This window comes from Pteropus medius, unplaced genomic scaffold, assembly GCF_902729225.1.
Source record: "Pteropus medius unplaced genomic scaffold, Ma_sr-lr_union100, whole genome shotgun sequence".
In the NCBI taxonomy this organism is placed as follows: domain Eukaryota; kingdom Metazoa; phylum Chordata; class Mammalia; order Chiroptera; family Pteropodidae; genus Pteropus; species Pteropus medius.
This window is the reverse complement of record NW_024348304.1, coordinates 1,402,031-1,427,170: the sequence shown is the minus strand read 5'-3', so window position 1 is coordinate 1,427,170 and position 25,140 is coordinate 1,402,031. Positions and strand designations below refer to the sequence as shown.

General features: G+C 43.1%; 2 protein-coding genes and 1 pseudogene across 4 annotated transcripts; 1 reads left to right on the top strand and 2 right to left on the bottom strand.

The window, feature by feature from the left end:
• Positions 1–1,147: 1,147 nt before the first annotated feature.
• CCNA2 (cyclin A2) lies at positions 1,148–6,744 on the top strand. 2 transcript variants are annotated; one of them, XM_039879540.1, is made up of 8 exons: positions 1,148–1,363; positions 2,111–2,357; positions 3,650–3,762; positions 3,941–4,164; positions 4,830–5,037; positions 5,455–5,568; positions 5,964–6,097; positions 6,414–6,744. In XM_039879540.1, the coding sequence occupies exons 1-8, from the start codon at positions 1,163–1,165 to the stop codon at positions 6,460–6,462; spliced, it is 1,290 nt and encodes a 429-aa protein (XP_039735474.1). In that variant the 5' UTR covers positions 1,148–1,162; the 3' UTR covers positions 6,463–6,744. The 2 variants fall into 2 exon arrangements, with proteins under 2 accessions (XP_039735474.1, XP_039735476.1); XM_039879542.1 differs by lacking the exon at positions 1,148–1,363 and adding an exon at positions 1,671–1,745.
• A 462-nt stretch (positions 6,745–7,206) lies between these two features.
• Positions 7,207–18,554, bottom strand: EXOSC9 (exosome component 9). 2 transcript variants are annotated; one of them, XM_039879538.1, is made up of 12 exons: positions 18,390–18,554; positions 17,973–18,067; positions 17,146–17,265; positions 16,942–17,044; positions 15,896–16,033; positions 14,256–14,338; positions 12,751–12,883; positions 11,578–11,666; positions 10,764–10,910; positions 10,038–10,222; positions 7,690–7,768; positions 7,207–7,343 (listed from the first exon to the last, which is right to left on the bottom strand). In XM_039879538.1, the coding sequence occupies exons 1-12, from the start codon at positions 18,453–18,455 to the stop codon at positions 7,259–7,261; spliced, it is 1,323 nt and encodes a 440-aa protein (XP_039735472.1). In that variant the 5' UTR covers positions 18,456–18,554; the 3' UTR covers positions 7,207–7,258. The 2 variants fall into 2 exon arrangements, with proteins under 2 accessions (XP_039735472.1, XP_039735473.1); XM_039879539.1 differs by having other exon boundaries at positions 16,942–17,063; positions 18,390–18,532.
• A 716-nt stretch (positions 18,555–19,270) lies between these two features.
• On the bottom strand, positions 19,271–19,389 carry LOC120616279 (uncharacterized; annotated as a pseudogene).
• Positions 19,390–25,140: the final 5,751 nt, after the last annotated feature.

Genomic DNA, 25,140 nt, shown 5'->3' with positions numbered 1-25,140 from the left:
TAATCTTCATTCAGAGGAATGTTGAATTTAAAGGTTGCTTTAAAAAGGAAAATAAGCTATTTATGTTTTTAAGAGCACACATGAATTTGTCAGAAAACAATGATGCTTAATTATATACCGTTACATTTATTAGTTATGTATAAGCCTTGTAGATTAAATGTGAAAATTCGGTAAAGGCACATATTGCTAACAGAGTTTTATTTTAATAAGGGAATGTATTTTACTGTATTCAAACAACTTTCACTTCTGAGTGGAACACAATTACATCTAGGTCACAAGAATTTCACTGGGTGCTTTTAATTGGCTGCTGCAGCTTGGGGAAAAATAGATAGACTGTCTAGTTGAATTTCTTGTAGACCATTACTATTTGTTAATATTTATCAACAATAGTTTCAAGGTAGCACCTCAAATGAATTGCATCTTCATTAGGGATAAAAGCATGAGACTGACGGAACACCGCGGTGGTAGATGACACTGTAGCCCTCCACTCTGAGTGTCAGCACGTGAGCGCGTGTTAAATGATTCAGGCACACATTTAATCCTAATGACAACCGTAGACTGTGTAGATACTAACAGTGAGCAGAAGAAAACAGAGTCCGAGACACTGAGTAACTTGTCCAAGGCTGGCAGACCAGGTAGTGGCCGGGTCAGGCCCTACCCCTGGGAGACGAGCGAGGCAGGCCCGGAGGTCCCAGGGCCCCCGGCCGGGGCGGCCCGCGGGCCTCTGCTGGAGTCCGACCGGCTCGGCCCGGAGACTCCCGAGCCCGGGGCCGCCCAGCGGCTGGGTTCGGAGTCGCGGTGGGGCCGGCCCCGCCTCCGCCCGGCGCGGGCGCCCCGCCCTCCCCGCCGCGCCCCGCCCCGCCCCGCCCGGTCGCCGGCGCGGCCGCCTTCGCTCGCCGGCGACGTGTCGCCTCGAGTGACGTGCCGGCCCCGGCCCTTCTCATTGGCCCATTTCAATAGTCGCGGGATACTTGAACTGCACGAACAGCCGCCGCTCCGGCGGGCTGCTCGCTTGGTCTGGGTGGCGTCCTCGGCCCTGCGCGCCCCGCGGGACCCGCCTGCGCCCTTCGCAGCGCCTCGGTTCGCAGCGAGCCCGAGCGCGCGGGCCGGGCCGGGCCGGGCGGCGGGACCCAGCGCACGCTGCTCGGCGCCGCGGGCGGGGATGTTGGGGCCCTGCGCGGCGGGCGAGGCGGGCGCGGCGCCGCTGGCAGCGCGGCGGACGGCGCCGCAGGAGGACCAGGAGAACGTGCGGCCCGACACGGCGTCGCCCGCGCCGCCGCCGCGCACCCGCGCCGGGCTGGCCGTGCTGAAGGCCGCGGGCCCGCGCGCCCCGGCGGCGCCGCACAGGCCCAAGACGCGCCGGGTAGGCAGCGGGCCCCGGGGGACGCGGGCGCGGGGGGCCGGGGGGCGCGGGCGCGGACCGGCGTCTGCGCTCGCCCGGGAGCCCGGGTCTGCGGGCCCCTGGCCTCCGGGGCTAGGCGCGCGGCGTGTCCCCGGCCGGCCGCTCCCGGCCGGCGCGGCGCGTTGTCCTGCCCGGCGGCTCGGCGTCGGGGGCATTTCTCTGCGGATAATGGGGTTAAACCGAGCCCGACATCACCACCGGTCTTTGCCCGCCTCCGCGCCTTTCTCTTGGCTTTTAAACCCCAGGCACTGCTCTGGGACCTGGACCTCCTGTCGCCTCTACGATGACTCAGAGGTCACCTCTATCTACTTTAGGAAGGGATATAAAAAATACCTCGCTTTTGGTAAATTCCGCCATTTTACCGGATTTGCTCCGTTGCTCCACCCTGGGGTGAAAGCGGCACACCAACATGTTTTGCCATCTCTTTCCTAAACTTGTCATCTTTCAGCCACTCCACCCCTTGGGCCTTGATTACCTTTTCGTAATTCCACTTAGTATGACCGTCTTTCTAGCCTTTGTATCAATGTCTGTGACAAATTGGACCATCCCTCTTCAGCTGATCAAAGTTCCTCGCCTGGATTTTGCCCCCAGAAAGCTTCACCTTCCCGAGAGAGTAGTTGGGAGTAAAAGCGCAGGCTGAGACCTGCCAGGGGAAGAAAACAAAACTTCATTTCATAGGCTCACAGCCAGTTATCTGTTGCTCTTTAGGCCGCACCTCTGAAGGATCTTCCTGTAAACGATGAGCAGCATGTCGCTGTTCCCGCCTGGAAGGCGAGCACTAAGCAGCCTGCGTTCACCATTCACGTGGATGAAGCCGAAGGAGAGACTCAGAAGAGGCCCGGCGAAGCTGAAAAGTCAGAATGCGAAGATGACCTGGCGTTTCGCTCAGCGCTTACTTTGCCTGAACAAAGGAAGCCGCTGGCGCCTCTTGATTATCCGATGGATGGTAGTTTTGGTAAGTTTTATTGAACATCTGTTTCAAACCAGTGTAACCGTAATCATTAAATAGGTCGGATGGTGATGTTTTGTATTGTAAGACATTACGTTACATGATCCTTAGGTTTGTTGTCACAGGTTTAGAAAGGGTGTCTTATCTCAGACCTCATGACTAAGACGTGACCTAGTGACCTACAGAAGGGTCCGAATCCTAATCAGGTGCTGCTTCCAGGACACGGCCAGTCCCACCAGTTGAATTAGATCGCAAACGTTTATTTTCACCTGCCCCCGGAAATGTTTGCTCTGTTGCGAGAACAGCTATCAGTTGTATTCAGGAGTCACTTTGTACATTCCACTTCGGAGAGTGTCATTCGAAGATGCATCTTTACGTATCGTGATTTCTAACATCTCTTCCAGCTTTAAAATTTTATTCTGTGAAGCCAGTCTGAGTGATCCTCTGACACCAGAGAGGAACGGTGCCCTCCTGTGAGTCAGTAGTTGAGCTCTGGGTTTTCGTACCTAAGCACATGTTCCCTATAGCAGCAGCTACAGACAGCTGTGCCTACAGTTTGTGCAGCTTCTTTTACCATAGGGCTGTTGAGTCACAGGACAGCTCACTGTCCCAATCTTTTTTGTTTTGGTTCTGTTGATGATAGGTGGTCTGGGAGGAGCAAGAAAGAAAGTCCTTTGGGATTAAAATTCATGTGTTTTTATTTTTAAAATTTGTAACAAATTTTAACATCAAAGTGAACCTTGAAGCGAAAAGAATGATGGATGATCTTTGTTTCAAAAGATAATTTAAAATTACAAAAGAGCGAATCTCTTGTTGATTATAGTGTTAATTTGTTTAAACTACCCATAATAAATCTAAAAACCCAATTTTCTCATTAATACATTTGTTAGCCCTGCTTCGAGTTACTGCCTAGATTGCATTTTGAATGCCAGATTTTAGGGTCTCCAAACTCTTGGGGTAAATCCTATATACTACCCCCAAACTGGATTTTAACTCTGTCCTAAGAGGACCTCTGTGCCATCTGTCCCCATCTCCCATGGAAAACGAACGATACTTAACATGATACCTGATCCTTACACTTAATTTCCTGTTAGTGGCCTATCAGTATTTTTTCCTTGGTAATTAAAGCTGAGTGGACAGAAGTACTAGAACCAGAGTGAAATAGTCTATGTGCTTTGTCATGGGAAGCCTTTTCTAGTTGGGTGAAATTAGTGCTTCGCCGATGTGAGACTTCCTACAAGGGCAGTCACTTTTGACTATTAAATAGAAAATTAACTCGTGCTTTTGAATTCTCCCAGAGTCACCGCATACGATGGACATGTCGATTGTACTGGAAGATGAAAAGCCAGTGAGTGTTAATGAAGTTCCCGACTACCACGAGGACATTCACACATACCTTAGGGAGATGGAGGTAAAGGCTCTGAATCCACTTTTGTGCCGTTGTTTATTCAACGCTGTGAAGTGAGAGAATATTTTTAAGACTTTTAACTACCAGAGAATTACTCTACTTAGGTTTCTAGTACATAGCAGCTTCTTAGTGGTAATCTAACCGCGACGTGTAACGCTATGCTAAGTAATTTTCTCAACAGATTAAATGTAAGCCTAAAGTGGGTTACATGAAGAAGCAGCCAGACATCACCAACAGCATGAGGGCCATCCTCGTGGACTGGTTAGTGGAAGTAGGCGAAGAGTATAAACTACAGAATGAGACCCTGCATTTGGCTGTGAACTACATCGACAGGTTCCTTTCATCCATGTCCGTGCTGAGAGGGAAGCTCCAGCTCGTGGGCACGGCTGCGATGCTGTTAGCCTCGTAAGTCAGCTCGGGTTAGAGTGATTGGCACCTTTCTGTGTGAGGGAAGAAACTGTGATTTTTAAGTGTGACATTTCATATTCCACAAGGCAGAGCGTCGATGGCTACTGCAGCAGTGACAGGTGTGGAGGAAACTTTTCTAATGTAGGGTCTTATTTTCCCAGATGTGGATTCCAGGGTCCCTCGTTGAACGAGCGTGGAGACTGGCCACGTTCACACACTAGGACTAGACGACAAAGCTTGGGAGTGTGGTTCCTGCCCTTGAAAAGTGCTTTCTGGCCTATAAGCAAAATCTCACCTTCTCTCCATTAAGACATGAAAACTAAAATTTAAAACTAGAACATAAAGTGTTTCTTTTTCTAAGGAAATTCCCTAAATTTGGTGAACTCTGGCATTATTTCCATCTTGGGAAGTCTCATTTATTTCCTGTCGACTGCACTGGGAGAGATCTCTCACAAGCCCTTTGTTAATCGGGGTCTTTTCATTAGCATTTACCTGGTCTCTGCTAGAAGTGGTCAGAGATCAGTGGAAACAGGCAGTTGGTGGAGCGAGTAGGTTTCGGATTCGTTATGTGTATTCTGCTAAAGGGATTTCGGAATTGGGATAAATAAACAAGCTTGCTGCTCTTTTAGAAGGACTGATTCCTTAAAACTTTTTCATTGTAGAAAGTTTGAAGAAATATACCCCCCAGAAGTAGCAGAGTTTGTGTACATTACAGATGATACCTATACGAAGAAACAGGTTCTGAGGATGGAGCACCTCGTTCTGAAAGTCCTCGCTTTTGACTTAGCCGCACCAACAGTAAATCAGTTTCTTACCCAGTATTTTCTGCACCAGCAGCCTGCAAACTGCAAAGTTGAAAGTTTAGCAATGGTAAGTTCATTTTGTTGAATCGAGATTCTCAAGTCCCAAGTAGGGGCAAGGCCGTTTCATTATACGGCTCTGGTCAAGGGATTTAGTCTTTGAGGACAGATTAGCGATGCGGTATGGAAGCAAGCCTACCACGGCAGAAAACAGAAATTGTGGGAAAGCACTTGGAGCGGGGACCTGAGGATGACGTCTTGGGAAACGGTAGCCAGAAGAGTTGTTTTAAAAGTTTTTAAAAAGGGAAAAATAGAGGAAGAGAATGGAACAAAACACTAAGGTCGTAGATATAGATGAAAGAAGAGGCTATGGGAATTTTTTTCTATGGTTGCTGTACAGCCAGGAAGAAATTAAGTCAGAGGGCAGGGCTTTGAGGGTTTGACTTCCGGAGCTCTTGTGATCAAGTCTGCTTACTTTTCATTCCAGTTTTTGGGAGAATTAAGTTTGATAGACGCTGACCCATACCTTAAGTATTTGCCATCAGTTGTTGCTGGAGCGGCCTTTCATCTAGCACTCTACACAGTCACGGGGCAAAGCTGGGTATGTATCACCGTGTTGTCCCACATCCACTGTGCAACTTAGTAAGTGCTTGTTCCAGACAAAGCTAGATTGTCCTGTACAGCTGGATGGACTGATCTGGAGAAACTGTGTACTGTCTACACTGTGTAATGAATGGCGTGTTAGGTGCAAAGCTTAATCTTGACTTGGACTTGAAAGGAATGTTTAAAGATTTCGGCTGTTCGGACCTGCTGGCAGGCAAAGTAGCGTACGGTGATCAAGTCGGCACAAAAAGAGATGGAATAATGGCTCGAGGAAACTGGAAGCTCTGTTAGTTGGAGGTGTTAGTACTGAAAGTTAACAAAAGTCAAGTTCAGTGCTATTAACTTGCAGTGTCTGCTACTAAAAACAGCTGTTTTCTTCTCCCTCCTCTGTAGCCTGAATCCTTGGTACAAAAGACTGGATACACCCTGGAAAGTCTGAAGCCTTGTCTCCTGGACCTGCACCAGACCTACCTCAGAGCTCCACAGCACGCACAACAGTCAATCAGAGAAAAGTACAAAAATTCCAAGTAAGGATGAACATGAATAGATTTGAAGAAGCTGCTTTTTCCAGGCTATCATGTGGTTGGTTAGAGACATTTGAACTTTCTTAGAGAATTCACAAATCGGGCACAGCCTCCTTAGAAGCTGGTCTCTTAGCAGGCCATGTGTTAGTCTTACATTGAGGGGGAAGAGGGGAGAGAAACAGGGCATACATGTATGTTTTTGGGACCAGACAATGGTTTTATAATCATTAACTCAGATAGACAGAAATAGCATTTTTGAGTTCCTAGTAGATGTGTCATTCTTTCAGTGTTTACTAAAAATGGACTTTTTTATTTACAGGTATCATGGTGTTTCTCTCCTCAACCCACCAGAGACACTAAATATGTGACAGTAAAAGACTGCCTTTGTTTTCTAAGACTGAAATCAAAGTATATGGTGTACAGTTTTTATCTTAGGTTTTAATTTTACAATCATTTCTGAATACAAAAAGTTACGGGCAAGTACAAATTATGGTATCTATTACTTTTTAAATGGTTTTAATTTGTATATCTTTTGTACATGGAACTATCTTAGATATTCGGCTAATTTTAAGTCGTTTTGTTAAAGTATTAATGATGCCAACTGTCAGGATAATAAGAATAAGAATTAATAAATTGATTTGGAAAACTTGGTTTGTAAGTCAAATTTAATTTGAGGTAAAAAAGTTGACTTAAGATTTCACTCAGAAAAATTAATGTGGTCTCCTATAGAATGGGGACTGGGAAAGCATTTCTTAAAATTTTTTAAACTGTCAACTACTATATAGTTTCAGGAAAATAAACAAAAGTTCTGACATTTGTTTTTCTAAGCAACTGGACCAGTTTGCTGATATGGGCAGAACTGAAGCGTATCTGGAATAAGTATGCTTATTTATCAGCCGTGATGATCCTAAGACTCTGAGCCCTTTGTATACACTAAGAAAATGCTTCTTCGCTCCTCAACCTTTATAAACACTTTGCTGAAGTGACAATTATTTAAAACCTGTTAAATGCTCCAGAAGGTCTATTTTAAAGGAAAATGTAAACTATATAAAGGAATGATTAGATTTTATGATGTACTTGTGGAGGAAAAAAAGAAACAAGATTGCTAGCACTTAAATAAATATCTTTTTAATAGTTATATACACAAATGCAACTCTGTGAGCTTCAGTTAGCAGCTCTCTTCTTTTTTCTCTTTTTCACTGGCTTTTTACTTGGTGCTTTTTCTGGTTTTGCACTGATGGTCTGTGTTCTGTGAATAAAGTAAATTAACAGTTTACTAACAAAATGAGTCCTAGAAGCTGATTCCACGACGACTCACCAGGCTCACACCACTGTGCTTGTCAAATGTCTGGATCACCAAAATAGGCGTTAGTTTTTCCAGTATGATATAACATTCGCCAACTATGAGAGTAAAATGCAGTAGCTTTGAAAAGTAATCCAAACAGTTTTATAGAATTAGGTCCTAATGTTTATAAATCTCAGGTTGAAGAAACCATAGAAAGAACAGCTGAATTTCTAATGAGGAAAGATGTCTTTTTGTTTGCAGTCCGGTGAGATGAGAATAAAACCAGAGAAATAAACCAGAAATTTGTTACCTTATTTTCTTTGGATTCTTATCTGGTTCTAAAATGATCATTTCTTCTTCTTCGCTGTCTGAAAGCACTATAGGGGCATCTTTAAGAAAATGTAAAGAAAGTAATTTAAGTACAGGCATATTTTGCTTTATTGCACTTGAAGATAATTCCTTTTTTTACAAACTGAAGGTCTGCAGTAACCCTGAGTTGGTAAGTCTGTTGGCAGGCACCGCTTTTCCAACAGACTCAGATGACGACTAGAATTTTTTAGCATAAAGTATTTATTAATACGGTATATACATTGTTTTACATACTGAGGAACCAAAAATATTATGTGACTCAGTTTATTATGGTGGTCTGGAGGCCAACCCACAATCTCTCTGCTATGCCTATCACCTCTTGGAAAGTTTCCACACTGATTTTTTATGCCAGGGTCCGAAGCTCTACTCCCCCCAACACAGACAGACCAGCTGCTTTGGTGCAGGCCAACAGACCCCGCCTGGTTCTTTCCTTCCCTTAAGGAACTACTTGGAACTCCGAAAAACAGTATGTGCTTTATTTCCCCCAAATTCTTTAGTTCCATAATCATTTGGTACACATCAGAAAAGTTAGAGTTAATATGCCAGTTAAACTGTTGGTGCTACTCTATAAGGTAGCACACTTTATCTTAGATCTAAAATGTTAATTTCTTTTATAAACACTAGAAAGAAAATACCTGGAAGCAGAATTGTTGGGTCAAAAGGCATATACATTTAAAAAAGATTTTTGCCAAATCCCTCCAGAAGTACTGTTCCAATTTACATTCCAAGAAGTAGTATCTCAAGAACCCATTTCCTATACACATTTGCCAATTCTAGTATTTTTAAGATTGCCCAATATAGCAGTCAAATGCTGTCTCATTTTTTGCTCTGAACTTATTTCCTTTATTACTCTCAGGATTGGCATGTGTTACTGACCATTTGTATCAATTCCTTTTGTAATTCTTGTGCCCATTTTCCTCCTCAGCCTTTGTTAATGACATACATAAAATGTGAATGGACCCTTTTCCCAGTGGTCGGTGCATCAGGTATTTCGAGTCCTTCGATTAGTCCCTCCTTTTGTTCATGTTTTAGAGAGGCTTTACTTGCTCCATCCTCCCAATTATCTGAGGACTCCTCAAGACAAACTGAATATTCTAGCTATCAACATTATTATCTTAGAAAAACAGTTCACACATATACAGAGGCGTATGAATGGTGCTCGCTGTAACAGAAAAAACTGCTCTCTCAGTAAGGGAATGATTAAACCGACTAGTTACATTCATCACTGCAAATTGCTACATAGCATTTAAAAGGATGTGGCTGTTCATGTAAAAACACAGAAAAAATTCTAAACTTTCATTCAGTCCCCGTGTGTAAGCAGCTTACGTCGGTGTAAATATACAGCAAAATACATGGGACAAGAGCTGGAGAGTAATACCAAACAGAAGTAACCACTGGGAAAGCTGGATAAGGGTCCCGGGCACTGGGGAATTTTTGCCTCCGAAAGCCCCAGCAGGCTCCGATGTTTACAAGGCGGGCAGGTCTGTGCACGACAGACTCCGGAAGTGCAACTCATTTTCTAACCTAGGCCAAGCAAGAATTTGGTTTTCTTAAAAGTAAAAATATCCACAGGTAAAAACAATTTCACCAGTTTTATGGCTTTCAGAATGCAAGGAATGTCAAAGATTCCTCATATTCCAGGTACTTCTAAAATTTTGTATGTTCTAATACTGCTCTAATATGGTAGCCACGTGCAGCTATTTAATTTTATATTCACCAAAATTAACAAAATTTAGAATTCAGTTCCTTAGACAAGCCACATTTCAAGGGCCTCAACAGCTACATGTCACCAGTGGCTACTATATTGGACACTAGATATAGAACATTTCTAACACTGCAGAAAGTTCTATTTGGATACCACTATTCTAATATGTTACGTTACAGCCTTTATGTTTCAGTCTAGAAACTGTACAAAGAAAAAATAGCATGCAGGAATAAAATCTTTAAGACACCTTAAAACTGGCCCAGATATACATACATAAAAGAAATAAAGAACTAAACATTTTTTAATAACAATGCCACATTTACATACCAAAGAATACCACTACTCCACAAAGAAGCTTTTTCTTTTAGAAAAGAATTGGAGTTAATATTGCAGTTAACCTCAACAATTCAGCTGAAATTTAAATCAAAATATTTAGCCCCTCAAAAAAGAAACTGCTAATATAAAAAGATCCCTATTTTAGGGATATTTTAATCTGTAAGTAGGAACAGATTATCTATACATATAACTATATATCTCTCTCTATATGTAATATATAATAATACAAGCCATAAAGCACCACCTACCTTGGCTTCCAATATTGGAGACTTCTAGTCCAGTGTCCATTTTTATACTGTCAAGAATGATCGCTTCATCACTGCCGCCTTCATCCTCATCTTCCCTCTCAGAGTCTTCGAGATCGCCCCAGGAGTTTTCTACACCTTCTCCGATCTGGGCAGTTCCAGGAGTCCACAGTACAGGTTTAGAAACACTTAACAAGTTAAGAAAACTGAAGAACAAAAATACTGCTATCTGAGGCGCTGCTGAGAAAGATGAGACTGTTTTCTTCCTTGAAGACCGACTGCAGTGTGCATGTGCTTATGAGGGGGAGATACTCACCGACAGCTGTACTATGGATGGCTGAACAGTGAAGAAGAAACGTAAAAGTTCTAACTCAGGTAAGATTTTAAGGACATGATGGTGAGAAATAGCAAGAAAATTATCAACATTTTAGTTGTAATAATTTTGGTGAAGGGACTGTGCTATGGAAAGGACAATATTCTAAAGGAAAATGAAATGCTATAAATTGGATCTTAAAGAATTTTCTGGGTTTTGTAGGATAGCTGAAGAGAAGGTGGATGTTATACCATCGACTTAATATGATTCATCACTATCTTGTCTTGAATCTTAAATGTTTTCTCTAACAAAGTAGTGTTTCAGAAGACAAACTGCAGTATGCGCACCCTTCACATAGCCCAAATAATGCCAGTGTCTTGAATCTTGCTTCTGAAAAGCACATCCAGTAAAGATACACTTCTGAAGGAGGTTCGGCTTCAGCAATGATTTCTTCTGCTTTCTCCTCCACGTCGGAGGTATCGACAGGGGCCTTTTCCATTTTAAATGCTGTGATCCTCTGATTTGCTATAGACTCTGCAAAACCAAACTTTCCACCTTCTTTCCTGTGTGGGTTTTTTGGGAGGGGAGGTGGGATGGAGTGGACAACAGATGGAAGATGGGAAGGGAAAAACATATTTTATCCTTCTGATCGATGAGAAATACTAGAATACTTATTTGACTAACTTAACCTCACCAATTTATTATGCCTATCAAGAGAAATAAGAAGTTCCTGTAATTACCGTTCATTGAACCATGGGCCAGCACATAAGGGCTTAAAGGAGATCATTCTCTAATCCTCAGAGCAACCCCAGCACGCAAGCACTAAGCTTCCATGTCAGAGAAGACGTGGACGTGCTGGTTACAGATCTGCTTAACGTCTCATGGAAAGATGGGCATCAACCTAGGCAGTGTTCTTTCAGTTAATTTGAGCTCTTTGATTCTTTTTTCCCTAAGAACATGTTAATTTAAATATATATATATATATATATATATATATATATATATATATATATATATATATATATCATGTGGCTTTTTAATACAGACTGTTCAAATTGTGGCACAATTCAACAGAGTTCAATCGACTTTCAAAAAACATTAAGCAGTGTATTCAACTGAGATTAACAGATTAGGATCTGAGTGAGAAAACCCTATGGTTACCCCGTCCGAGAAAGATCCTGAACAGAAAAACCTATGAGAGGCCATTTGGTCCTAAAATGTTAAACTTACCTAACTTTCTGGTCATTCTCCAGAGCCTTCTGGATCAGCTCTGTAATTTCTGCTACTTTCACACCAGCTATTTTACTACACCTCAAAACCTATTTATAAAAATAAATTGTTAAAGACAAAAAGAAACAACACAGCTTTTTCTAACGAAACTAAAAACATGAGACTAGTTTTTCTAATTTTATAATTCAAGCCTGACTTTTTTCCAAATATGAAAATATAATGTAAACACAAGTTAAAGCAAGATGTGAGAGCTGTTTTAAGATATTTGAAGGATGTCACGTTAAGGAAACCGACCCGGTAACGCCTCTGTAACACTGGAAAGGATACCTGCGAAAAGGCCACAGACACCCACTACGTGCTCGGGGCACGCCCTTCCCCGAGTCACCCACAGCCCAGGTCCGCACATGGCTGCCCAGCATCCCAGCAGCTCTCATACAGCAAAGGTGCTCAGGCTCAGGGAGCTAACGGATCAGCGCCTCTGGAAACGTGGACCTGGCGGTAGCCACGACGCTGGCAATTTACTAAAATGCTGCATATTCACTGTATCCTGTACAGTGCGATATGTCCACACCTATTAGTCCTTATGTCCTAACAAGGTGGCGACAGTAGCGTTGCTCCCTATTGCACAGAAAGAGAAATGGATGCACGAAGATATGAAACTTGCCAAGGGTCAGTTAGTATGGGGAAAGGCTGGATCTCCAACTGAAGCAGCTTCTGCTCTTCACCTGCTGCATGGGATGCCATATGCCATCCATTCCTAAAAGCCCGTGTCAATCTAATATGTAGCCAAATCTGAAAACTGCTTATTGTACCCAGATTCTAAAAAACTAAAACGATTTTGTTACCTAATTTCTATTTTTTGACACTTTTTATTTTGTGTGTGTGAGTTTTGGGGGGGCGGGTAGGGATATGAATCTCTTTCCTCACTGGAAAGAAAAAAGTGCACCTCTATCTAAAAGGTTTAGTTAGACTCTGGAGGGCCATACATGGGAGAAGCAAGGCAGGCAGACACCTTGTAGCCAGCCACCAGTCAACAGGGCGTTAAGGACAAATATTAACACATTCTGGAATAGATCACAAAATATCCTTGTTGAATTTTATTTTAAAGAAATAAGAAAAAGCTTCTAAAAAGAAGAGCCCCGTTCCTAATGGAACATTATCCAAAGCACTGACCTGGTCTTTCAGCAGCATGATGCCACCACTGGACTGGATGGTACAGATCTCTCGGTGCTTGTTCATGGCAATCACCAGCAGGCCATCCATTACACGTTCTTCTCGCTCATTGGGATCCACCAATAAATACGTTCTGAAATGAATGTTAAATGGAACAGAACAAATCTGAGGCTGAACACTTGTCAATTTTAAGATAGTGGAAATTTTTTTAAAAATGGCGTTAATAAAAACACAGCAAAGGCCTAGGGCTGTGGATGAGAGTCACTTTAATGGGAAATGATACGAGAAAATTATTGTTTTTATGGACACAAAATGAATGCGAAATGGACACTGCTAGTTACTATTACAGTAAAATCACATTAGGTTCATAATGGTTTTATGTAAATAATATATCATCTAACCCTAATGCTATCACTTTGATTAAAAAACCTGTGGCTCATCAATAAAAACTTAGATAACATTAATTTGGTTGATCTTAAAGCCTAATGTCCTCTACTCTGAAGTTCTTTCAGCTTCCGCTAATGGCTCATTAAAAAGAAAGACTGCACTTCTGCACCGTCTCACGTTAGCCTCTCGACATCTGTGGCCACTGGCTTCTCGAAATGTGGCTAGTCCAAAGTGGGATGTGCTGTGAGTGTAAGACACTGGATTTCAAAGATTTAGAAATAAAAGAATGTAAAATATTTCATAAATAATGTTTACGATACTGATTACACATGAAAATATCTTAGATATCTTAAAATAAAATACATCAAAATTGACGTTACCCAACTCTTTATCTTTTTAATGTGGCTCCCGGAGAATTTTAAGTTACATGTATGGCTCATGTTGCATTCCTACTAGACAGTGCTGGCCTATTTCCCTCTAATGAAATTCTACACTTTAATGACTAAAAGTTGAAAGCTTTTCTCTAGTTCTTAGTCATAAAATTGTTAAACTCTCTTATTTATACCTCGTTTCTTAAAAGATTGAAGGCTCAAGCTTTCACTTCAAGGTACCTAGGACGCCAGTTTGCTGCTGTAGGAGGAATTAGCAGTGAGCTGTGAAGAAGCCGCTGAGAAGCTGGAGGAAACTAAATTTCTTCCATTTGTAAACCACTCCGCCTTGTGACCTGCTCCTAGAACATCTAACATGCTCCCAGGTCCTGCTTCCCTTAATCTACAGTAATTCTCACCCCGCTCTCCCACATTAGGGCCCAGCATACGACTCTCTTAACATCCGTACAACTCTAAGAAGGATGAGACACTACCATGTGTCTCATCCTTAATAAATCCATAAACTTCTGATATGCCATAAAAAGAAAAACATGGAACCTCTTCATTATAGAAGAATCTGTCATTTCTACTGAGAAAGCTCTGCCAACTGAAGCCCCTACAAAAAAAGAACTGCGAGACGTTTTAACATTGAGGGAGGGGTTTGTTCATCTGTCCTTGGCACACTGGCGTAAAACAAGCGAGTTCCCAGCTACAATTATGACTTCGGCCCGTGGCAAGGCTGAGACCTACCCTTGCTGGAAGAAGGCAAAACTGACACAGATGGGCATGTGGTGGATGCTCAACGGCACGGGATCCCGCTCCTCTGGAGTGTACTGTGTGAAAACAGAAGCTTCAGCAACTCGTCACTAAGTCATGAATACACTAAACATCATCTTGCACGACAAATGTTACGATAAAAAACGAAATTCTTTTAATCCTCAATGAGTACCTAAATAAATTCTACAATTACCTATCTGACTTTGCTACTCATGTTCCTTTACGCTTCTGTCAAAAAGCTGTATTGAGGTATATTTTACATACCATAAGGTCCACCCATTTTAAGAATATGATTCACTTTTTAGGACAGCTAAATAATGCACCACATCCAGTTTTTTAACATTTCCCTCACTCATCCTCCCCTGCCCCACGGGAAACTTCCCTTGAGCCTGTTTGCAATCAAATCTCACTCCCAGCCCGAAGCAACCACTGATCTACTTTCTGTCTCTACGACCTGCCTTTCCTGGACATTCCATATAAGTAGAATCAAACGATTTTTAGGCTTTGGCATCTGCGGCCTTTCAGCTTAGCATGTTTCATCCATCTTGTAGTTTGGTCCTTTTTACTGATGAACTGCGTTCCACTGTATGGATTTTGTGTTTCCATTCGCCAGCTGATGAACATTTGGATTGTTGCCAGTTTGGGGCTATTACGAATAATGCTGCTATGAACATTTACGTAAAAGTATGAGTAAACATACACTTTCATTCTTCCCGAGTAGGTGCCTAGGCATGCAATTTCTGGGCTGTATACGTTTATACTTAGCTTTTTAAGAAACTGCCCCACTTTTCCAATGTGGCCGTACCATTTTACATTACCGCCAGCAGTAACTGATACCTTTTTTTGTCTACTAACTGCTCTTTTTTTTTAGTTCCTCATATCGACTCCGTTCTCTAAAAGAATGTCTCTATTTTTAATGAACTTTTGTCCCCACTTCTAAGTCTTTAGAGTCTGCTCCATTCTAATGCCTAAAAGCAGCACCGTGAATGACTGCGGGAAGAATTCGGGCCTCTGATGTTTCCTTTGGTAACTTCGGGACTCAAATGTCATTTACATAAACTGAAATAGGCATGTTCAGCATAAAAGAGAAAGACAACATAACCTGCACAGCTCAACAGTTTTCAAAATGTGGTCCTTGCATCAGCAGCTTCGCTAACCCCTGAGAGCTGGTAGAAGTACAAAGTGGTAGGTCTTACCGCCCACCCTTCCCATTCTGAGGGTGGAGCCCAGCGATGTGCTTGAATGACCCTTCCAGGTATTTCTGATGGACTTAGCCCCAAAGCAAGCAGAAATACCTCACTGTGCTGAGAATTATGTATTTCTCATATATGTGGTCTCTAAACATAAGCGAACCACTTCATCTAATCCTCAATCCCAGAAGAAATCATCTAGTTTTAGAAAACCAGGCTAGGGTGTGCTTTCACCAAGACACTTCAATACACAAGACTTAAGGATTTCAAGGGCAATTTTGACCACGTAGTTTTTGCCTTATGAACAAATTTTAGAACATATCTCATTTCCATCTACAACAAAACTTCACCAGTAACAAGTTGCACGTCAAGGATAGTCACTCATTCACAGAAAGGGGCCTGGCTCGCATCTCGGGAGCTTACCAGTGTTACTTCATCTCCTTGGACTGACACATCAGGTCTTCGGAAGTGACACAAGGCTACAATTGCAGCAATGCTGGCAGCATCAATAATATTTCCATCATGATTTAGTAAATGTAGGTCCACACGTATTTGCCAAACCTGAATGTGAATTTAAAACAAAATTAAATCCTAATTACAACCAGTGGCTATTTAAAAGGAAAAGTAACAGTGTGTGCAAATTTTTCTCTTGCTGTTAAATCATGCGGTTACTCCTATTATATCGATAAAACTGTATTTAGAAAAATGTTAAGCCAGACCAACATATGAAATGCCAACAGTTCACCTCTCTGAGTCATTTGACAACAAAAAAACATATGCTCTAAATACACAGAACCATGCTACATTCAATACTAAGCATTCCCTAACTTCCAGTCTAATTACATTTCTATCGTTTCTCCTAACTTAAATACCTCAAACTCTTGGTTTTATGTAATATTTATGATAATTATAAAAGCAATGTAAATAAAAAGTGTCATATTCAAGTATGGAATGTGGAAAGGCTAAATGACTTTTCCGGAGTCAAAAAGATGGTAAAAATACCCTAATCGAGAATACAGTTCTAACATCATCATGCAGAACAATTTACTGAGTAAGATTTCTAATGTCAGCTTACTACGGACTCACTGTGTGGCTCTGTAAGTCAATTAACCTATCCAAATGAAGGATTTAAACTGTTCTTCAGTTCTTCATTCATATAAAAGAAAAAAACACCTGCTTCTATCAACTCACTTAAATAACATAAGAAAATAAATACTACATGAAAAACTACAAGGTCTTTGAATAAGACATTTTTACAAAAATCTGAACTGCTATTTTCACCAATGTTTTTTGTCCCTTCAGAGAGAGATGACACAAAGTTCTATGGGTAGCACTCAGGAATATTTGAAGTGAAGTGACCCAGTATAAAACTAAATTAACTTAAGCTCTGAGAATTAATGTATAGCCAAAGGGATCCATGAATCAACAATACTCATCCTAAGATTAAGAATTTGGGGCATATTCCCCACCTTTTCACCAGCAACAACGCAGAGAGATTCAGTGTCTATACACTTCGAATTTCTTAGACATCTTTCCAAGAGACGATTCAACTTCACCAAGAGATCTGACTGCCTGTGAAAACAGGAATGGGCTAATGTCACCAGGCATTAAAACAATACTTTGCTGCCTTTAGATTCTCCTCTGGTTAAAGCAGCTTAAGGAGATTTAAATACCTTCCAGGTTCAAAAGCTGGGGCGGCCATCTGAGAGAGTTCAAGGTTAAAAAAAAGAATACCTTCTGTTGCCCTATTGAGTTTTGGAGAAACAAGTTCACAGGAAACCTGTCCAAGAACTCTGCAAAGATAAAGGACAAATCTGTTAACTCAATATATTCCTAATTAAAAAAAAAAAAATACTAAAACATACCAATCAAGTTGCAATCTTATTCTGAGTAACAGCACACTCAGTATGATATACCATTAGAAATTGATGCTATATATAAAATATAGTAGTAGAATTTATACAGGAATAAAATACATATTGGCATATCCAAAGAGATGACAGGAAAAACATCTCGTATTACAATACTGACTATTCCACAAATCCTCAAAAAAATTACTGACCTAAACCTCTCTTTTCTAAAATAACTTTTTATTGATAAAAGATGGCATGAAAACTTGAGATTTCTTAAGAGTTTTCCTATGGCATGGTAGGGCAACATTATTTGACCAATGTCCTCACAAGTTCCAATGATTAAAAACCTGATTCTCATGTCACTCAGGAAAAAGAGGAAAGTAGGACCCACTTACTGACAATAAGTGCAGGAAATAAGTTTAATGCAATCAAGAACTATATAATACTCATATGACATGATGTATACTTATAATTAAAAATTTAAAGTGTGACTATAAATAAAAAACTTTGCATTAAAGAAAATATACTTATTTTTTAGAGCTAAACAAAATAATGTCCAGACTTCTTCGCTGCTTTGTAGACAACTGAGTCAATTAGGTTCTTTCAAACCTCCCCACTGAGGTTTTATCTAATTTGAATCCTATTACCTTGTTTTCCCAAGTTCCACAATACAGCACCCGTAATCTGTTCCAAATGAGATCTTGATGTTCCTGTAATCATAGGTTTGTCTGCCATCCAGCCGCTGTAAGCACAACATCCATTCGTTTATTCCTTCAACAATTATTTGTGGAGCAGCAACTCTGAGCCAGACCCTGGGGCAAGTGGGATCCTAAGCACCCCCGGAGGAAGGTGGAAACGAGGTGCCCGGGCACTGACAGGAGGTGGGGTGACTCGAGCCTTGAAAAGAACTCGCTGGAGCCAAATAAAGCCTAGGGGCCTGGGAACCCACCGGCCGTCCCCACGGGGGCCTGCGAGGGCGAGGTCGGGGCGTTCCAGCCGGAAGGCTGCGGGCGGCCGGGCGACCTGAGCGCCCACGCAGCCCGAAGTCCCCCGGGGCCGTTTACCTTCTTCTCCTCGATGGCGCGGAGGAGGAAGCGGCGCTCGCAGTTGGAAAGTGGTGTCTCCTTCATGCCGTCAAGTCCCGGGGTCCCGGGGCGGCGCGGCCCGCGGCCAGGGGCTAACCGAGCGTCCACACGCGCGCCCGGCTCTCTGGCGGCGCGGGCGAGTGACGTCATCAGGGCGCGGCGGCGGCGGCGCGGCGGTCGCGTGTGCGCATGCTCGGAGCCGGGCCGCCGCCGGCCCGGGCGCGGGAGGCAGCCGCGCGGCCGAGTAAGCGCGTGCTCCTGAGCGCGGGGATGTTTCTTTTACCTCAAAGTGCAGGGGAGAGGAGGCCCCCAAATTAGGCATCAGTGATAGAAATTAATGCGGGCGTAGCGCCCCCACGCCGCACCGTCCCCTCAGTGCTGGCAGGTGGGCGGGACGGGCGGCCCTGCTGTGTCCCAGGTGAGGAAGTTGAGAGCCGGCGACTAGGACGCGTGGGGGCGCAGTGAGGGGCGAAACGCTTGCCTGAGCGGGCGAGCTGCGGCGCAGCCTCCGGGGCCCGAGGTGACAAGAATGGAGACTATCCCACTTCGGAACCAAGGATGTCACAACTGCCACTGGCCCGAACAGAGTTTGCTGTTCCTGTCTTAGTGTCGCTCCAGTTATTTTGAACCGATACTTTTATGGATGCAGCGGAAGCTTGGCGCGTCCGTGCTGCCAGCCCCGAGCTTTTTCTTTTTCTGGAGAGGCGGCCTCAAGGAGTATTAAAAGCAGGAACTCCAACTACCTGGGTTGGATTTAAATTCTTTTTTTATTTTACTTTTTTTAGGCGAGGCAACCCTTGGTTGACCTTACAGAGTGCAAGGACCTTGTCAAGGTGCAATCCCTTATTTTTTAGTTTTTACACCTACAGCACCTGGTCTTTCTAGGTGGTCTCCCATCCAAGTACTAACCAGGCTCGACCCTGCTTAGCTTCCGAGATCAGACCGGATCCGTCTTGTTCAGGGTGGCACGGTTGTAGACTGATTTCAAATTCTGACACTGCACGTTGACTAATTCTGTGATCCTAGCCCAGTTAGCCTATGCGATTCACTTTATTCATTGGCTGCAAAGTCAGAGTGGCAAACATATTCGTTATGAGGGACAAAAGCAAATTAATACATGTAAAATGCACCGGTGGTGTAAGCACTAGTATTGAAGTATTTGCATAGTATTATTTTGTTTCCATTTGCTTCAGAAGTGACAGGCACTGGAGGTCCTATGATAGCATCCTTTCTGTTTATTTTGTCTCTTTTCACACTCATTTTTCTACCAGTGTTACAGTTTAGTCTCACTTTGTAACACTTTCAAGTTATATACTCCATTATTCGTGAAGGCCTCCTGTGTCCCAAGAATAATAATTCAAGTGCTAGATAAACATTTGGACAGATCCTGTCCCTTAAGGAATTTATATTCTCTTTGAAGGAGACAAGCAATAAAAATTTAAATAAAACAGGTTCACAGGCTAAGCTATCTGAGAATGCGGATGCTATTTTAATAGGGGTGTTGGCAGGAAGAGGTCGCTTGGTAGAGGTGATACTTCAGTTAAGGAAATCCTCTGATGAGAAGGAGCTACCGCGATATCTTGGGTGAGGGGGCCGGGTGAAGGAAAAATGTTTCAAGTAGAAGCAGCAACCTGAGCCAAGACAGATAGGATGAGCTCCACATGGTCTGGACACAGGAATCATGAAGTAGGAGGAAAGTGGACAGAAATTAATGACCACATGCTTAGTTGCTGATTTTCAAAATAAGCAAGGAGATTACAGGGTACAGGCCATTTAAGTTCTTTGACAACATAATTTCATATTTATAGCAGTTTCGCAAACTTCTGGCTAAATTCATCATTTAAATCCTTGGATTCTTTCATGGACATTTTTCTCTTTCCCTTCAGAAATGAAATAGGCCTTTATTGAAACAGCCTATTCTTTCCTGGGAAGCATCTTGGTTGTGGAAGAAGATTGGACTTTGGCATCAGATAAACTTCAGTTCAAATAGACTTTGGGTGAGTTAAATAATCCTGCTGAGCTTCAACTTGTGTATCTTTAAACTGGAAATAATAACTACTTTGGTCCGAAAGAAAGCACCTAACACAATGTTCGAAACATAATAACTGTTCACACGTCAGTTTCCTTCCTGTTTCGCTTGACAAGGCTCCCCGTGAAACTGTCCAAAGTCGCTGAGGCAGCTTGCTGTTCTGAGATTGCTGCTTGGTGACCTCGCCTTGGCTTTCCTTCCACGTTTGTGGAATCTCCACTGTTCTTTCCTACCTTCACTATTGTATTGTTGCAGTTTTAACGCTGCAGTGTTTGTCTTCTGTTGGAGTTAATCCAAAAGTGTATAACCCATCTCCACTCACATCTACGTACCATCGTGAAATATATTTACTTCACAGCCTTGTTTTCAGTAAGACATTTTCACACACCCGGGGGACCTTTGTTTCATGCTTTCAGGGGGAAAAAGTTTTTGATGTTTGAGAAGAGGTTCAGAAGAGGTTGTACATTCTGCCCTTCAAAAGAATTCGTTTCAGTAAGCATGTTAACCCAGATGATCTGTCTAAGTATAACTCGGTTTTCAACATATTTGAGCATACGTCTTCTCTCCTCTTTATTGGACATCTGTTGCTTCGTCTGACCTGTTTCGTGGGGAAATGCCTCTTCCTGAGCCCACGTGACTCTCCTGTTACGTTATCTGCAGGCCGAGGTGTGACCAGGCCCTCTTAATCAGGGAACCCATTCCTCTCTCATGGACTGTTCACCCAGGCAGGGCCAGAGTTCCTCTGTCAGTCTTGACATGTGGATCTGGGAGAGAGTAGGTCTTTCCTCCTCCAGGATTATAAACTCTAAGGACTACACAAGTCTGGGACTGTCAGGGGCCATCTTACTACTACATGGAGAGAACCTATTTGAAAATGAAATCACACAGAGGCCAGCAGAACTAAGAAATGAGAGAGAGAAGTAGAGTTCTCATGTGGAAATAGTTTGTACTGGTTCTTGGACTTTGCAGTTGGTGATACATTTGAGTTGCTCATTTGTGAAATGTGTCCAAAAGAATCCTGACTACGCTTCTACTAGAATGTAGAGATCCATGTCTTATCAACCTTTATAGCAACCACTGAGGCTGGGCATGTACCTTGTGAATAAATGGATTAATGGCCTGTTATAGCACATCTGGTGGAAGACATTAATAAGTGGATGATTAAATGGAAAAATGGAAGCTTACATTTTTATTTACCATATAATATGTCTGCTATACAATTTGTCTATATGGAAATTGGTTTTCCAGAAATTATCCTGGAAAGAAATAATACAAAATGTTAAGGTGGTTATCTCTGGGTGGTGGGATTCTGGGAAAATTTTTTTCTTTTTGAATTTTTTTCTTTATCAATTTCCCAAATCTTCTATAAGGCATATGAATAGCTTTTATCATAAGAAAAAGTTAAAAAAAAATCATGTTTTTCTTTTTTCTTGTTCTGACACGTTTATTTAAAGGCATGTTGGCTTTCAGCTACATTTTTACAAAGACATTTGTTTAGGGTTTTTTTGTTTTGTTTTGTTTTTAAGACTCAAACTGGGAAGATTATCCAGGTGGACCCAATGTAATGACAAGGATGAGGGAGGCAGTAGAGGGAGAGGGAGGGAGAGGGGGAGGGAAAGGAGGGAGGAAAGAGGGAAAGAAAGTCAGAGGCAGAGACAGAGAGAGAGGAGAAGGAGAGGGAGGAGAGGAGGAGAGAAAAGAGAGGGAATGAGAACGGGAGAGCAGAGGCCGAGGGCAGAGAGGAGAGAAGGTGCCTTACAGATGGCTCTGAAGGTGAGAAGGGTTTGAGAACCGAGGGATGTAGACGGCCTCTAGAAGCTGGAAAAGGCAAGGAAATGGATTCTCCCCCAGAACCTCCAAATGCGGACTTGTTTTAGACCTCTGACCTCCAGAACTGTAAGGTAATAAAGTTGTGTTGCTTTGAGCCATTAAATTTGTGGTAATTTGTTACAGCAGCAATAGGAAACTAATAACAGATTGCCAGATAAAATTCAGCATGCTAAGTTAAACAAGAAATAATTTTGGATAAGCAACAATAATTTTTTTAGTATAAGTATTTCCAATTTGTCCCAAATATTGCACGGGATGTACTTATACTAAAAATTTCCTGGTCTGATCATTCCAACATTATTGCCCATATCTGAGACTGGTTTAGATGTTTGTGCTGTCTCTATTTTTTGTCTTTAGTATGTCTCACGATTTTTTGATGAAAACCAGACATCATACACAGGGTAAAAGGAACTGGGGTACTAGGCCCTGAGTGATGTGTTGGCCCTGAAGGAACTGGGGTACTAGGCCCTGAGTGATGTGTTGGTAGGCTGTGGGGCGGGGAAGCATTCTGTAGTCCTATGATGGGCTCCCAGTCATTTAGTGAGCCTGGGCGCCTGGGCCCCTGGGCCTTACAAGTGATTCTCAGCCTCCCACCCCACCCTCCTTAGGTGAGGCAGGAGGCTGGCGGGGAGGAAGACTGGAAGGATGGAGTTGGGTCCTTCTTTTCCCCCAGGGCAGTTAGGCTCTGGTAAAACCCGTCTGTCTGGCTCTGGTGGAAGTTTCTCTGAGGGCAGGTCTCATCAAGAAGGACAAAGTGCTCTGGCCCTATATGAAAATGGACGCCTCCCCCCACCCCACCCCCAGCCCTTTGCCAGAAGCCTGAGGAGATTTCTCCCCTGTCTTCTCCATGAGAGCCTGGTAGGGCTTCTGAAGGTAAAGCTCAGGAACCGTGGGAGCCAACCTATGCGTGGCTCCCCAGCTGGAGTTTTTACTCTCAAACTTGTTTACACTAAGCCTCCAGCTACTAGTTCACTGCAGCTTGGGTTGCCTACAACCACCTGGTCCCTGGGGGCTCTCTGTAGTGAGCTTCTGCTCTGGTAACCAGTGGCTTTCTGCACCTGCCTCCTGCCTCACCAGATCATATGGCAGTGGTTTGTCCTGTGACTGCACTTCTGTGATAGATCTAAGAAAAGTTTTAGATTTTAGTTTGTTCCGTTTTTGTCATGTTGTGTGGACAGCCGTGACCATGACCAAGCTGTCTACATGTTGGACCTGAAACTGGAAGTCGCATGAAGTGAAGAACAAAAACATTCTTTTTAACAAACATGCATGTAACACTTACTATGTGCCAGGCCCTAATTTAAGCACTTATAAATATTAATCCTACTAGTTACCTTAGAAGGTTGATAAAATTATTATTTTACAGGTGGGAAAACTCAAGGCTGAGAGAGATTGAGTAATTTGCCAGGGTCCTACAGCAGCAAATCACAGGAGCAAGATTCACACCCACACCGTCCGTCGCAAGGGACAGTATGCATAACCACTACACGGTGCTGCTGCTTGTAAATGTGAGTCCACTCCTGAGCCAAGGCGATGACCTCCACCTGGGCACTAGTCCAGTTCATTCCCTTTCTCTGTGAGGGTTTTTGCTTCCTCTCTTGATTACTTTGCGGTTGACATCTACATAGAGAAGAAAGCTGTTATTATTAGGTTACCCAAACCCAGTTAGAAATACAGTCATGAAGTAGGGCTCATCGACACAGAGAGACATGGAGAGGTCCAACTGTAATCCCAAAGCTTGCCTACGGCGAGAGTGAAATTGGTGTTGAGCTCTCATTGCCAAGCGGTAGGAAAAGCTGTACGTACGAAAGTGCTGTTCTCGACTGAGAGACTCTGACAGATCATGTCATTTGTTCAACCTTAGCCACTCTCCTTTAGCCCCAGAGCGCAGCGATGTTGCATCTATGGCACCGACCAACTATTCAAGTTAATGATTTAAGAGGAGAAGCTTCTACTTTACTGCTTGTTCACTTCTAAAGTTGCCTAGGAAGGGAGGCTTAGGTGGTTTCAGAAGCAGCGGCATCAGCAGAAGTGGAACAGCAGATGATGCTGACTCTGCAGCGAGGTAACAGGGGCCAGCCAGGCCAGAAGGCGGCATTATGTGGACACATCTCTTTGTCAGGCAGCATAATACTTGTTTGAGATAGTGCTTCCGTGATGGGCAGCCTCTAAGATGGCCCCTGTGATTTCCACCTACCGGTATTTAGGGCCTGTGTCATCCCCCACCTTTGAGTGCCCTGCCTCTAACCAATGGATACCTCAACATGGAGGGCATGACACTTCTGATTAGATTACCATAGAATATAACTTCCATCTCGTTTGAAGATTCTCTCCCTTAATGGCTTGGATGAAGCAAGTTTCTACGTTGGGGAACCCCATGTGGCAAGGAGCTAAAGGCGTCCTCCAGCCGACAGCCATGTAGATAGTGAGCCCCACGATCCACAGCCCATGTGGAATTGAAGACAGCCAGCCATCACTTACATGAGGTTGGAAACAGACCCTTCCAGGTTGAGCTTTAGGATGAGACCCAGCCCTGGCTGATGTCTTAGTTGCAGCCCTAAGAGAGGCCTTTGGGCTGACCCTGCTCAGCTTTCCTGACCGGCAGACACTGGGATGGTTAATGTGCGTTTAGGCTTCTAAGAAGCAGTAGGCAGCCAGTGCAGTTCCTAGCGCCTGCTCTTCTGAGGTAAGCATTACTTCTGGGGTCCAAACCTCACTGGCCTGTTTGCATCTCATTGATAGTGCAAAGAAAATCTCCATTTGACTTTTTTGCAACCTCTGAATTCATCAAAATGCTGCTAAAACACTTTGTGAAGGAATTTGTGGTACATAAAATGGTAGGTCTGTACCACTGAAGTATGCTTCCTTTAC